Source organism: Cuculus canorus, chromosome 38 (assembly GCF_017976375.1).
Source record: "Cuculus canorus isolate bCucCan1 chromosome 38, bCucCan1.pri, whole genome shotgun sequence".
Lineage (NCBI taxonomy): Eukaryota > Metazoa > Chordata > Aves > Cuculiformes > Cuculidae > Cuculus > Cuculus canorus.
In genome coordinates, this window is record NC_071438.1 from 61,507 (window position 1) to 76,476 (window position 14,970).

At 56.7% G+C, this 14,970-nt stretch overlaps 1 protein-coding gene across 1 annotated transcript in view; it reads right to left on the reverse strand.

Moving 5' to 3' along the window:
• Window positions 1-449: 449 nt before the first annotated feature.
• The window catches only part of SRCAP (Snf2 related CREBBP activator protein), a 79,706-nt gene continuing 65,185 nt past the window's right edge, over window positions 450-14,970 (reverse strand). Inside the window, exons 26-32 of the mRNA XM_054053019.1 lie at window positions 14,300-14,469; window positions 12,039-12,235; window positions 10,077-10,191; window positions 8,410-8,544; window positions 4,469-4,648; window positions 2,955-3,038; window positions 450-2,235 (exon numbers count right to left, since the gene is read on the reverse strand). Coding sequence (XP_053908994.1) covers window positions 1,027-2,235; window positions 2,955-3,038; window positions 4,469-4,648; window positions 8,410-8,544; window positions 10,077-10,191; window positions 12,039-12,235; window positions 14,300-14,469 — 2,090 coding nt within the window. The 3' untranslated portion in view covers window positions 450-1,026. The remainder of the gene's footprint in view (window positions 2,236-2,954; window positions 3,039-4,468; window positions 4,649-8,409; window positions 8,545-10,076; window positions 10,192-12,038; window positions 12,236-14,299; window positions 14,470-14,970) is intronic.

Below are 14,970 nucleotides of genomic sequence, written 5' to 3' on the forward strand. Positions count from 1 at the left end.
ATCTTAGGGCCATGAGAAGCCATCTTAAGGCCCCAGGCGGCCATCTTGGGGTCCCATTCCACCATCTTGGGGCCCCCGTCGGCCATCTTAGGGCCACATGAGGCCCCTAGTCGGCCATCTTGGTGCCCCATTTGACCATCTTGGGCCCCTATCGGCCATCTTGGTGCCCCATTCCACCACCTTTGGCCCCTGTTGACCATCTTGGGGCCCCCTTTCGCCATTTTAGGGCCACATGAGGCCCCTAGGCGGCCATCTTGGTGCCCCATTCCACCACCTTTGGCCTCTGGGGCCATCTTAGGGCCACAGGAGTCCCCTAAGCGGCCATCATGGGGTGCCCTCCCCCCATCTTGGGCCCCTGTCGGCCATATTGGGGCCCCCTTTGGTCATATTAGGGCCACGTGAGGCCCCTAGGCGGCCATCGTGGGGTCCCCTTCCCCCATCTTGGGCCCGTCGGCCATCTTGGGCCCCTTTCGGCCATCTTGGGGCCCCATTTGACCATTTTAGGGCCACAGGAAGCCCCTAGGCGGCCATCTTGGGGTCTCATTCCACCATCTTGGGGTCCCATTTGACCATCTTGGGCCCCTAGCGGCCATCTTGGGGCCCCATTCCCCCATCTTAGGCCCCTGTTGGCCATCTTGGGGCCCCATTTGACCATTTTAGGGCCACAGGAATCCCCTAAGCGGCCATCTTGGGGTCCCCTTCCCCCATCTTGGGCCCCTGTCGGCCATCTTGGGGTCCCATTTCACCACCTTAGGCCCCTGTCGGCCATCTTGAGGCCCTGTCGGCCATCTTGGGGCCCCATTTGACCATCTTAGGGCCACATGAGGCCCCTAGGCGGCCATCTTGGTGCCCCATTCCACCACCTTTGGCCCCTGTCAGCCATCTTAGGGCCACAGAAAGCCCCTCAGCAGCCATCTTGGGGTCCCCTTCCCCCACCTCACACCCCTCTTCGGCCACCTTGGGTCCCACTTCACCCTCCTCACGTCCCCACTGGCCGCTCTTTCCCCCCCCGCCCGGGGGGCGCCGTCACGTCTTGGCTTTCCGCCCTCTCACGGTGGCAGAAGCGGCGGTGGCGGCGGCGCCTTCGCTGTTGGCGGCGGCGGGGACGGCGCATCGCCTCGGCGGTTGTTGCCTGCGCGGTTGCCGCCCCCTCCGCGCCGCCGCCAGCGCCCTCCTCCGCTGCTGCCGCGCCACGCGACGCCGACGCTTCGCCGGCGGCGCCTCCTCGCTCCCGCCGTCCTCTTCCTCCTCCGCCGACGACGGCGGCGAACGACACCGCCGCCGCCTTCCCGGCTCTCTTTCCAACGGCGCCATCAGCGCCGCCGCCGGGTGACGCCGAGTGCTCCGCGCCGCCGGCGAAGCGCCGCGTTTGGGCGGACGCCCTCGACGACGCTTCCCGGGATTCGCCGCCGCCGCCGCCGTCGCCGCTCTCGCCGGTCTCCCTCGCCGCCGCGTGGCCGCTTCCAACTGCGCCGGCGTCCGGCGGCGCCGCGCTGGCGGAACACCGCGGCGTTTGGGCGGTCGCCCGCGGCGACGCTTGGTCGGCGCAGCGCCGCTCGACGCCTCGTGCTGGTGGTGATGGCGGCGGCGGCGCGGCCGGCCGGGCGCCGGCGGTTCTAAGACCGTTACTAATCGTCCCGGGAGCTGCCGGAGGACTTTCGCGGCGGGACCGGGGCCGCGGCTTTGCCGGATTTCCACGTCGGCGCTGCGGCGGCGGCGAGGAACGCGCGGCGGTTCGGGCGGCGGCGGCGGCGAGGCGGCGGCGTGCGGCGATGGCGGCTCGGGGGGCGGCGTAGCGGCGTGCGGCGGCGTGGGCGGCGGCGTGGCGGCGTGCGGCGACGGCGGCGGCGGCGTAGCGGCGTGCGGCGGCGCCGATTCATCCGGCGTCGGCGCGGCGTGCGGCGTCACAGCGCCGTCGCCGTCCGTTTCGGTGGGTGACGTCGGGGTCGCCACCACCGCCGCCGCCATGACGGCGTTGTTGCCACCGCGGAGGCGTTGACTCGTTCGCGTTCCGGTACGTTCGGTGTTAGCGCGAATGTGCGGTTTGAGGCGGCGGAGACGTCGCGCGGAGGTGGAGTCGTCGGGGGGGAGCGGAGGCGTCGGAGCGGCGCCGTCGGTGGTGGCGGTGGCGGCGGTGGTGGCGTCGTCGTCGTCGTCGTCTTCCGTCGGAGCCAAACGGAAGCGCGAAACGCCTTTGGCTTCGTCGATGTCTTTGCGGGCGGCGGCGACGACCTCCTGACCCATAGATCCCGTCAGGGACCCATAGGGACCCATAGGGACCCATAGAGACCCACAGAGACCCCATAGAGACCCCATAGAGACCCCATAGAGACCCCACAGAGACCCACAGAGACCCACAGAGACCCCACAGAGACCCCATAGAGACCCCATAGAGACCCCACAGAGACCCACAGAGACCCACAGAGACCCCACAGAGACCCCATAGAGACCTCATAGAGACCCACAGAGACCCCATAGAGACCCATAGAGACCCACAGAGACCCATAGAGACCCACAGAGACCCCACAGAGACCCATAGAGACCCACAGAGACCCACAGAGACCCATAGAGACCCCATAGAGACCCCATAGAGACCCATAGAGACCCCATAGAGACCCACAGAGACCCACAGAGACCCACAGAGACCCCATAGAGACCCCATAGGGACCCATAGAGACCCCATAGAGACCCCATAGAGACCCATAGAGACCCCATAGAGACCCACAGAGACCCCATAGAGACCCATAGAGACCCCATAGAGACCCATAGAGACCCATAGAGACCCATAGAGACCCATAGGGACCCACAGAGACCCACAGAGACCCCATAGAGACCCATAGAGTGACCCATAGAGACCCCACAGAGACCCATAGAGACCCACAGAGACCCCATAGAGACCCATAGAGACCCCACAGCCCCACAGCTGCCCCACAGCTGCCCCACAGCTGCCCCACCTCGGCCTGTTTGAGCTCCTCGCGGCTGACGTCCTCCAGCGACGCCTCCAGGAAGTTCATGGCATAACGTTCGATCGGCGTCAGCTGCACAGAGGGGTCACCCCGAGGTCAACATGGCCGTCCCCAAGGGAGGGCACCCAGGGGTCACCACGGAGGTCACCAAGAGGTCACCATGGAGGTCATCATGAGGTCACCATCGAGGTCACCATAGGGGTCACCAAGAGGTCACCATGGAGGTCACCACGAGGTCACCATGGAGGTAACCAAGAGGTCACCAGGGCCAAAAAGGTCACCAAGAGGTCACCATAGGGGTCACCAAGAGGTCACCATGGAGGTCACCACGGCCCAAAAAGGTCACCACGAGGTCACCAAGAGGTCACCAGGGTCAAAAATGGTCAGCACAAGGTCACCATGGAGGTCACCAAGAGGACACCATGGGGGTCATCATGGAGGTCACCATGGGGTCACCAGGAGTTCACCATGGAAGTCACCAAGAGGTCACCAAGAGATCATCAGGGCCAAAAAAGGTCACCACAAGGTCACCAAGAGGTCGCCACGAGGTCACCAAGAGGTCACCCATGGAGGTCACCATGAGGTCACCAAGAGGTCACCACGAGGGCACCATGGAGGTCACCATGGGGTCACCAAGAGGTCACCATGGGGCTTAACACGAGGTCACCAAGAGGTCACCATGGAGGTCACCATGAGGTCACCAGGGCCAAAAAGGTCACCACGAGGTCACCATAAAGTTCTCCAGAGGTCCCTTTTCCCCCCATGTTCTCCTCTGGAATCATCTCCAGAGGTCCACGTTCTCCTCCATCTCCTCCAGAGGTCCTTTTTCCCCCCACGTTCTCCTCCATCCCCTCCAGAGGTCCCTTTTCCCCCCACGTTCTCCTCTGGAATCATCTCCAGAGGTCCACGTTCTCCTCCATCTCCTCCAGAGGTCCTTTTCCCCCCACGTTCTCCTCTGGAATCATCTCCAGAGGTCCTTTTTCCCCCCACGTTCTCCTCCATCTCCTCCAGAGGTCCTTTTCCCCCCACGTTCTCCTCTGGAATCATCTCCAGAGGTCCTTTTTCCATCCACGTTCTCCTCCATCTCCTCCAGAGGTCCTTTTCCCCCCACGTTCTCCTCTGGAATCATCTCCAGAGGTCCTTTTTCCATCCACGTTCTCCTCCATCTCCTCCAGAGGTCCTTTTCCCCCCACGTTCTCCTCCATCCCCTCCAGAGGTCCTTTTTCCCCCCACGTTTTCCTCCATCCCCTCCAGAGGTCCTTTTTCCCCCCACGTTCTCCTCCATCACCTCCAGAGGTCCTTTTTCCCCCCACGTTCTCCTCCAGAGGTCCTTTTTCCCCCCACGTTCTCCTCCATCACCTCCAGAGGTCCTTTTTCCCCCCATGTTCTCCTCTGGAATCATCTCCAGAGGTCCTTTTTCCCCCCACGTTCTCCTCCATCTCCTCCAGAGGTCCCTTTTCCCCCCCCGTTCTCCTCTGGGATCACCTCCAGAAGGTCCTCACCTGTTCCACGAGGGCCGCGATCTCCTGTTCGGCCTTGGAGAGTTCTTCTTCGGGTTCGGTTCCTCCGCGTTCCTCCTCGGGGCTGAAGTTCTCGTTGAACTCCGCCATCGCCGCCACTCTCTCCGCCTGCGCCTGCGACGCCGCTCGGATGTCCTCCGGATCTTCTGCTCCACAAAGGGCCTGAAAGGGACACCCGCCACGGCAGCAATGACGAGGAACGCAACGACGGAGGACCACCAGAAGCCGTCGAGAACTTCCAGAGGTCATTGAGGACCTCCAGAGGCCAAAAAGAAGCTCTGAGGACCTCCAGAAGCCATTGAGGACCTCCAGAAGCCATTGAGACACTCCAGAGGTCATTGAGAACCTCCAGAAGCCATCGAGAAGCTCTGAGGAACTCCAGAGGTCACTGAGGACCTCCAGAAGCCATTGAGAAGCTCTGAAGTCCTTCAGGAGCCTTTGAGGACCTCCAGAGGTCATTGAGGACCTCCAGAAGCCATCAAGAAGCTCTGAGGAAATTCAGGAGCCATTGAGGACCTCCAGAAGCCATCGAGAAGCTCTGAGGAACTCCAGAAGCCACTGAGGACCTTCAGGAGTCATTGAGGACCTCCACAGGACATTGAGGACCTCCAGAAGCCATCAAGAAGATCTGAAGTCCTTCAGGAGCCATTGAGGACCTCCAGAAGCCATTGAGGACCTCCAGAAGCCATCGAGAAGCTCTGAGGACCTCCAGAGGCCATTGAGGACCTCCAGAAGCCATCGAGAAGCCATTGAGGACCTCCAGAAGCCATCGAGAAGTTCTGAGGAACTCCAGAGGCCATTGAAGACCTCCAGAAGCCACCGAGAAGCCATTGAGGACCTCCAGAGGTCATTGAGGACCTTCAGGAGCCATTGAGGACCTCCAGAGGTCATTGAGAACCTCCAGAAGCCATTGAGAAGCTCTGAAGAACTCCAGAGGCAATTGGGGACCTTCAGAAGTCATTGAGGACCTCCAGAAGCCATTGAGGACCTTCGGAAGTCATTGAGGGCCTCCAGAAGCCATTGAGAAGCTCTGAGGACCTTCAGGAGCCATTGAGGACCTCCAGAAGCCGTTGAGAAGCTCTGAGGACCTCCAGAAGCCATCGAGAAGCTCTGAGGAACTCCGGAGGTCATTGAGGACCTCCAGAAGCCATTGAGGAACCTCTGAGGAACTCCAGAAACCATTAAGGACCTCCAGGACTCATTGAGGACCTCCAGAAGCTATCGAGAAGCTCTGAGGATCTCCAAAGGTCATTGAGGACCTTAAGGAGCCATTGAGGACCTCCAGAGGTCATTGAGGACCTCCAGAAGCCATCGAGAAGCTCTGAGGACCTTCAGGAGCCATTGAGGACCTCCAGAAGCCATTGAGGACCTCCAGAAGCCATCGAGAAGCTCTGAGGACCTCCAGAGGCCATTGAGGACCTCCAGAAGCCATTGAGAAGCTCTGAAGTCCTTCAGGAGCCATTGAGGACCTCCAGAGATCATTGGGGACCTCCAGAAGCCATCGAGAAGCTCTGAGGAACTCCAGAGGTCATTGAGGACCTCCAGAAGCCATCGAGAAGCTCTGAGGACCTCCAGAGGCCATTGAGGACCTCCAGAAGCCATCGAGAAGCCATTGAGGACCTCCAGAAGCCATTGAGGACTTCCAGAAGCCATCGAGAAGCCATTGAGGACCTCCAGAGGCCATTGAGGACCTCCAGAAGCCATCAAGAAGCCATTGAGGACCTCCAGAGGTCATTGAGGACCTTCAGGAGCCATTGAGGACCTCCAGAGGTCATTGAGAACCTCCAGAAGCCATTGAGAAGCTCTGAAGAACTCCAGAGGCAATTGGGGACCTTCAGAAGTCATTGAGGACCTCCAGAAGCCATTGAGGACCTTCGGAAGTCATTGAGGGCCTCCAGAAGCCATTGAGAAGCTCTGAGGACCTTCAGGAGCCACTGAGGACCTCCAGAAGCCGTTGAGAAGCTCTGAGGACCTCCAGAAGCCATCGAGAAGCTCTGAGGAACTCCGGAGGTCATTGAGGACCTCCAGAAGCCATTGAGGAACCTCTGAGGAACTCCAGAAACCATTAAGGACCTCCAGGAGTCATTGAGGACCTCCAGAAGCCATCGAGAAGCTCTGAGGACCTCCAGAGGCCATTGAGGACCTCCAGAAGCCATCGAGAAGCCATTGAGGACCTCCAGAGGTCATTGAAGACCTCCAGAAGCCATTGAGGACCTCCAGAAGCCATCGAGAAGCTCTGAGGACCTCCAGAGGTCATTGAGGTCCTCCAGAAGTCATTGAGAACTTCCAGAAGCCATTGAGACCCTCCAGAGATCATTGAGGACCACCAGAAGCCATCGAGAAGCTCTGAAGTCCTTCAGGAGCCACTGAGGATCTCCAGAGGCCATCAAGAAGCTCTGAGGACCTCCAGAGGTCATTGAGGACCTTCAGGAGTCATTGAGGACCTCCAGAAGCCATTGAGGACCTCCAGAAGCCATTGAGAAGCTCTGAGGACCTCCAGAAGCCATCGAGAAGCTCTGAGAAACTCCAGAGGTCATTGAGGACCTCCAGAAGCCATTGAGGACCTCCAGAAGCCACTGAGAAGCTCTGAGGACCTCCAGGGGCCATTGAAGACCTCCAGAAGCCATTGAGGACCTCCAGAAGCCATTGAGAAGCTCTGAGGAACTCCAGAGGCCATTGAGGACCTCCAGAAGCCATTGAAGACCTCCAGAAGCCATTGAGAAGCTCTGAGGACCTTCAGGAGCCACTGAGGACCTCCAGAGGTCATTGAGGACCTCCAGAAGCCATCGAGAAGCTCTGAGAACCTCCAGAGGCCATTGAGGACCTCCAGAAGCCATTGAGAAGCCATTGAGGACCTCCAGAGGTCATTGAGGACCTCCAGAAGCCATCGAGAAGCCATTGAGGACCTCCAGAGGCCACTGAGGACCTCCAGAAGCCATTGAGAAGCTCTGAGGACCTCCAGAAGCCACTGAGGACCTCCAGAGGCCATTGAGAAGCTCTGAGGACCTCCAGAAGCCATTGAGGACCTCCAGAAGCCATTGAGAAGCCACTGAGGACCTCCAGAGGTCATTGAGGACCTCCAGAAGCCATTGAGAAGCCATTGAGGACCTCCAGAGGTCATTGAGGACCTCCAGAAGCCATTGAGAAGCTCTGAGGACCTCCAGAGGCCATTGAGGACCTCCAGAAGCCATCAAGAAGCCATTGAGGACCTCCAGAGGTCATTGAGGACCTCCAGAAGCCATTGAGGACCTCCAGAAGCCATTGAGAAGCTCTGAGGACCTCCAGAGGCCATTGAGGACCTCCAGAAGCCATTGAGAACCTCCAGAGGCCATTGAGAAGCCATTGAGGACCTCCAGAGGTCATTGAGAAGCCATTGAGGACCTCCAGAGGTCATTGAGGACCTCCAGAGGTCATTGAGAAGCCATTGAGGACCTCCAGAGGTCATTGAGGACCTCCAGAAGCCATTGAGGACCTCCAGAAGCCATTGAGAAGCTCTGAGGACCTCCAGAGGCCATTGAGGACCTCCAGAAGCCATTGAGAACCTCCAGAGGCCATTGAGAAGCCATTGAGGACCTCCAGAGGTCATTGAGAAGCCATTGAGGACCTCCAGAGGTCATTGAGGACCTCCAGAAGCCATTGAGAAGCCATTGAGGACCTCCAGAGGCCATTAAGGACCTTCAGGAGTCATTGAGGACCTCCAGAAGCCATTGAGAAGCTCTGAGGACCTTCAGAGGCCATTGAGGATCTCCAGAAGCCATTGAGAAGCTCTGAGGACCTTCAGGAGCCACTGAGGACCTCCAGAAGCCATTGAGGACCTCCAGAGGCCATTGAGAAGCTCTGAGGACCTCCAGAGGCCATTGAGGACCTCCAGAATCCATTGAGGACCTCCAGAAGCCACCGAGGACCTCTGTCCGTGTCCTCACCTGCTCGAGGATGTGGGTCCGTCTCGTGGCCACCGCGTCCTCATCGTCCTCCGGAAGGTCTCCGTCCTTCTCTTTGTCCCCATCGCGACGCGGAGGTTCTTCAGGTGTCATCTCAAAGAGTTCCCGGATGGTTTGCTGAGGGGACACCACGAAGCCCTTGAGATGTGGCTCCAAGAGGTTCCTGGGCCTCACCAGGAGGTCCAAAGAGGTCATTCCTGAAGGTTTGAGACCTCTCATGGACCTCTTGGACCTTTCATGGACCTCTTGGACCTCCCATGACGTTCTGAGACCCTTCATGGACCACCAGTGACCTCCAGGCCACCATGAAGCCCTTGAGATGTGGCTCCAAGAGGTTCCCGGTCCTCACCGGGAGGTCCAAAGAGGTCATTCCTGAAGGTCTGAGACCTCCAATGGACCTCTGGGACCTCTCATGGACCTCTTGGACCTCCCATGACCTTCTAAGACCCCTTTATGGGCCACCAGTGACCTTTAGGCCACCACAAAGCCCTTGAGATGTGGCTCCAAGAGGTTCCTGGGCCTCACCAGGAGGTCCAAAGGGGTCATTCCTGAAGGTTTGAGACCTCCAATGGACCTCTTGGACCTCCCATGACCTTCTGAGACCCCTTCGTGGACCACCAGTGACCTTTAGGCCACCACGAAGCCCTGGAGATGTGGCTCCAAGAGGTTCCTGGGCCTCACCAGGAGGTCCAAAGAGGTCATTCCTGAAGGTCTGAGACCTCTCATGGACCTCTGGGACCTCTCATGGACCTCTTGGACCTCCCATGACCTTCTAAGATCCGTTCATGGACCACCAGTGACCTCCAGGCCACCACGAAGCCCTGGAGATGTGGCTCCAAGAGGTTCCTGGGCCTCACCAGGAGGTCCAAAGAGGTCATTCCTGAAGGTCTGAGACCTCTCATGGACCTCCAATGGACCTCTTGGACCTCCCGTGACCTTCTAAGACCCCTTCATGGACCACCAGTGACCTCCAGGCCACCACGAAGCCCTTGAGATGTGGCTCCAAGAGGTTCCTGGTCCTCACCAGGAGGTCCAAAGGGGTCATTCCTGAAGGTTTGAGACCTCCAATGGACCTCTTGGACCTCTCATGACCTTCTAAGACCCTTCGTGGACCACCAGTGACCTTTTGGCCACCACGAAGTCCTGGAGATGTGGCTCCAAGAGGTTCCTGGGCCTCACCAGGAGGTCCAAAGAGGTCATCCCTGAAGGTCTGAGACCTCCAATGGACCTCTGGGACCTCTCATGGACCTCTTGGACCTCCCATGACCTTCTGAGACACCTTCGTGGACCACCAGTGACCTTTAGGCCACCACGAAGCCCTTGAGATGTGGCTCCAAGAGGTTCCTGGGCCTCACCAGGAGGTCCAAAGAGGTCATTCCTGAAGGTCTGAGACCTCCAATGGACCTCTGGGACCTCTCATGGACCTCTTGGACCTCCCATGACCTTCTAAGACCCCTTCGTGGACCACCAGTGACCTCCAGGCCACCACGAAGCCCTTGAGATGTGGCTCCAAGAGGTTCCCGGGCCTCACCAGGAGGTCCAAAGAGGTCATTCCTGAAGGTCTGAGACCTCCAATGGACCTCTTGGACCTCTCATGGACCTCTTGGACCTCCCGTGACCTTCTGAGAGCTGTGGTGGAGCTGAGGTACCTGTTTGAAGTAGGCGGTGGTGAAGTTGCCGCCCTCGATGGCCATGTCCCCCAGGAGCCGCTTCTGGTTGGCCTTCTTGAGGATGTTCTCCTCCACCGTCCTCTCGCTGATGAGCCTGAGGAGAAGACAACCCCAGCGGGGAGGTCAGCGGGGAGAGGAGGGGGGTGGGAGGCCATCGAGAAGATCATGGTGGATCTCCATAGAGGACATCATGGAGAACATCATGGTGGGACTCCATAGAGAATATCATGAGGAACATCATGGTGGGACTCCATAGAGGACATCATGGAGAACATCATGAAGGACATCATGATGGGACTCCATAAAGAACATCATGGTGGGACCTCATAGAGGACATCATAGAGAACATCATGGTGGGACTCCATAAAGACCATCATGAAGAACATCATGGTGGGACCTCATAGAGAACATCAATGTGGATCTCCATAAAGACCATCATGAAGAACATCATGATGGGACCTCATAGAGAACATCAATGTGGATGTCCATAGAGGACATTATGAAGACCATCATGAAGAACATCCTGATGGGACTCCATAGAGAATATCATGAGGAACATCATGGTGGGACCTCATAGAGGACATCATGGTGGATCTCCATAGAGGACATCATAGAGAACATCATGGTGGGACTCCATAAAGACCATCACGAAGAACATCATGGTGGGACCTCATAGAGGACATTATGAAGAACATAATGGTGGATCTCCATAGAGGACATCATGGAGAACATCATGGTGGGACCTCATAGAGAATGTCATGGTGGATCTCCATAGAGGACATCATGAAGAACATCGTGATGGATCCCCATAAAGACCATCATTAAGAACATCATGGTGGGACCTCATAGAGAACATCAATGTGGGTCTCCATAGAGGACACCATAAAGAACATCATGGTGGGACTCCATAGAGGACATCATGGAGAACATCATGAGGAACATCATGATGGGACTCCATAAAGAACATCATGGTGGGACCTCATAGAGGACATAATGAAGAACATCATGGTGGAACTCCATAAAGACCATCATGAAGAACATCATGGTGGGACCTCATAGAGGACATAATGAAGAACATCATGGTGGAACTCCATAAAGACCATCATGAAGAACATCATGGTGGGACCTCATAGAGGACATCAATGTGGATCTCCATAGAGGACATCATGGAGAACATCATGGTGGGACTCCATAAAGACCATCATGAAGAACATCATGGTGGGACCTCATAGAGAACATCAATGTGGATCTCCATAGAGGACATCATGAAGGACATCACGATGGGACCTCATAGAGGACATCATGGTGGATCTCTATAGAGGACATCATGGAGAACATCATGATGGGACCTCATAGAGAACATCATGAAGAACATCATGGTGGGACTCCATAGAGAATATCATGAGGAACATCATGGTGGGACCTCATAGAGAACATCAATGTGGATCTCCATAGAGGACACCATGGAGAACATCATGAAGAACATCATGATGGGACCTCATAAAGAACATCATGAAGAACATCCTGGTGGGACCTCATAGAGGACATCATGGTGGATCTCCATAGAGGACATCATGAAGAACATCATGGTGGGACCTCATAGAGAACATCAATGTGGATCTCCATAGAGGACATCATAGAGAACATCATGGTGGAACTCCATAAAGACCACCACGAAGACCATCCTGGTGGGACCTCATAGAGGACATCATAGAGAACATCATGATGGGACTCCATAAAGACCATCATGAAGAATATCATGGTGGGACTTCATAGACGACACCATAAAGAACATCATGATGGGACTCCATAAAGACCACCACGAAGACCATCCTGGTGGGACCTCATAGAGAATATGATGGTGGATCTCCACGAAGACCCATGGTGATGGATCTCCACGGATTCCATCGTGGAGAAGACCTCCAGGAGGTGGTCGCGTACCGGTAGATGTGGACATCTCGGGTCTGGCCGATGCGGTGGCAGCGGTCCTGGGCCTGAGCGTCCATGGTGGGATTCCAATCGCTGTCGTAGAAGATGACCGTATCGGCGCCGGCCAAGTTGACCCCAACACCACCGCTTCGGGTGGACAGAATGAAGCAGAAGATGCGTTTATCGGCGTTGAAACGTTCCATCAGGACCTGGGAAGGACATCATCGTCGCCATGGAAACACCCGGAGGTCCATCACCAGGAGATACCAACAGCTCCACGGACACAAAGGACCATCGGAGGTGGTCTCCGAGGGGTGGGTGAGGTCGATATGGACCTCTGGGACCACTGAGTGCTCACTAAGAGCCATAAAAGACCATCGTTCCATCAGGAACCCTTTGAGATGTGGCACCTCAGGAGGTTCCTGGAGCTCCAGGTCCTCCTGGAGAGCTCCAAAGAGATCTCCAAGTGGTGGTTGAGGTCAATATGGACCTCTGGGACCTCTGAGTGCTCACTAAGAGCCATAAAAGACCATCATTCCATCAGGAACCCTCTGAGATGTGGCACCTCAGGAGGTTCCTGGAGCTCCAGGTCCTCCTGGAGAGCTCCAAAGAGGTCTCCAAGTGGTGGTTGAGGTCAATATGGACCTTTTGGACCACTCGGTGCTCACTAAAAGCCATAAAAGACTATGATACCATCACAAAGCCATTGAGATGGGGCTCCGTGGTGGCACCTCAGGAGGTTCCTGGAGCTCCAGGTCCTCCTGGAGAGCTCCAAAGAGGTCTCCGAGTGGTGGTTCAGGTCAATATGGACCTTTTGAACCACTCGGTGCTCACTAAAAGCCATAAAAGACTATGATACCATCACAAAGCCATTGAGATGTGGCTCCGTGGTGGCACCTCAGGAGGTTCCTGGAGCTCCAGGTCCTCCTGGAGAGCTCCAAAGAGGTCTCCGAGTGGTGGTTGAGGTCACTATGGACCTTTTGAACCACTCGGTGGTCACTAAAAGCCATAAAGGACCACCATTCCATCAGGAACCCTTTGAGATGTGGCACCTCAGGAGGTTCCTGGAGCTCCAGGTCCTCCTGGAGAGTTCCAAAGAGGTCTCCGAGTGGTGGGTGAGGTCAATATGGACCTCTGGGACCACTCAGTGGTCACTAAAAGCCATAAAGGACCATCATTCCATCAGGAACCCTTTGAGATGTGGCACCTCAGGAGGTTCCTGGAGCTCCAGGTCCTCCTGGAGAGCTCCAAAGAGGTCTCCAAGTGGTGGTTGAGGTCAATATGGACCTTTTGGACCACTCGGTGCTCACTAAAAGCCATAAAAGACTATGATACCATCACAAAGCCATTGAGATGTGGCTCCGTGGTGGCACCTCAGGAGGTTCCTGGAGCTCCAGGTCCTCCTGGAGAGCTCCAAAGAGGTCTCCGAGTGGTGGTTGAGGTCACTATGGACCTTTTGAACCACTCGGTGGTCACTAAAAGCCATAAAGGACCACCATTCCATCAGGAACCCTTTGAGATGTGGCACCTCAGGAGGTTCCTGGAGCTCCAGGTCCTCCTGGAGAGTTCCAAAGAGGTCTCCGAGTGGTGGTTGAGGTCAATATGGACCTCTGGGACCACTCAGTGGTCACTAAAAGCCATAAAGGACCACCATTCCATCAGGAACCCTTTGAGATGTGGCACCTCAGGAGGTTCCTGGAGCTCCAGGTCCTCCTGGAGAGCTCCAAAGAGGTCTCCAAGTGGTGGTTGAGGTCAATATGGACCTTTTGTACCACTCGGTGCTCATGAGGAGCCACAAAGAACCACCATTCCATCAGGAACTCTTTGAGATGTGGCTCTGTGGTGGCACCTCAGGAGGTTCCTGGAGCTCCAGGTCCTCCTGGAGAGCTCCAAAGAGGTCTCCGAGTGGTGGTTGAGGTCAATATGGACCTTTTGAACCACTCAGTGGTCACTAAAAGCCATAAAGGACCACCATTCCATCAGGAACCCTTTAAGATGGCGCTCCGTGGTGGCACCTCAGGAGGTTCCTGGAGCTCCAGGTCCTCATGGAGAGCTCCAAAGAGGTCTCCGAGTGGTGGTTGAGGTCAATATGGACCTTTTGGACCTCTGAGTGCCCACTAAGAGCCATAAAAGACCATAGTTCCATCAGGAACCCTTTGAGATGTGGCACCTCAGGAGGTTCCTGGAGCTCCAGGTCCTCACGGAGAGCTCCAAAGAGGTCTCCAAGTGGTGGTTGAGGTCACTATGGACCTTCTGGACCCGTGGGCGCTCACCTGGCGCTGCTCGACGCGGGTGCTGCCGTCCAAGCGCAGGTAGATGTGTCCGTGATAGGTGAGGAAGCGCTCGAGGACGTCGAGCATCCGCGTCATCTGCGTGAAGATGAGGACGCGGTGGGCGTCGGCCTTGAGGCGGCGAAGGAGAAGGTCCAACGTCTGCAGCTTCCCTGGAGGGGGGAGAGAGGACACGAGGACTTCAGGGAGGTCGTGAGGACATCGAGAGGGACACGAGGAGGTCATGAGGACATCGAGAGGGACACGAGGACTTCGTGGAGGTCATGAGGACATCAAGAGGGACTTCATGGAGGTCATGAGGACATCAAGAGGGACTTCGTGGAGGTCATGAGGACATCGAGAAGGACTTCATGGAGGTCATGAGGACATCGAGAGGGACTTCGTGGAGGTCATGAGGACGTCAAGAGGGACACGAGGACTTCATGGAGGTCATGAGGGCATCAAGAGGGACTTCGTGGAGGTCATGAGGACATCGAGAGGGACTTCAGGGAGGTCATGAGGACATCGAGAAGGACCTCATGGTGGTCATGAGGACATCGAGAGGGACCTCATGGAGGTCATGAGGACATCGAGAGGGACTTCATGGAGGTCATGAGGACATCAAAAGGGACTTCATGGAGGTCATGAGGACATCGAGAGGGACACGAGGACCT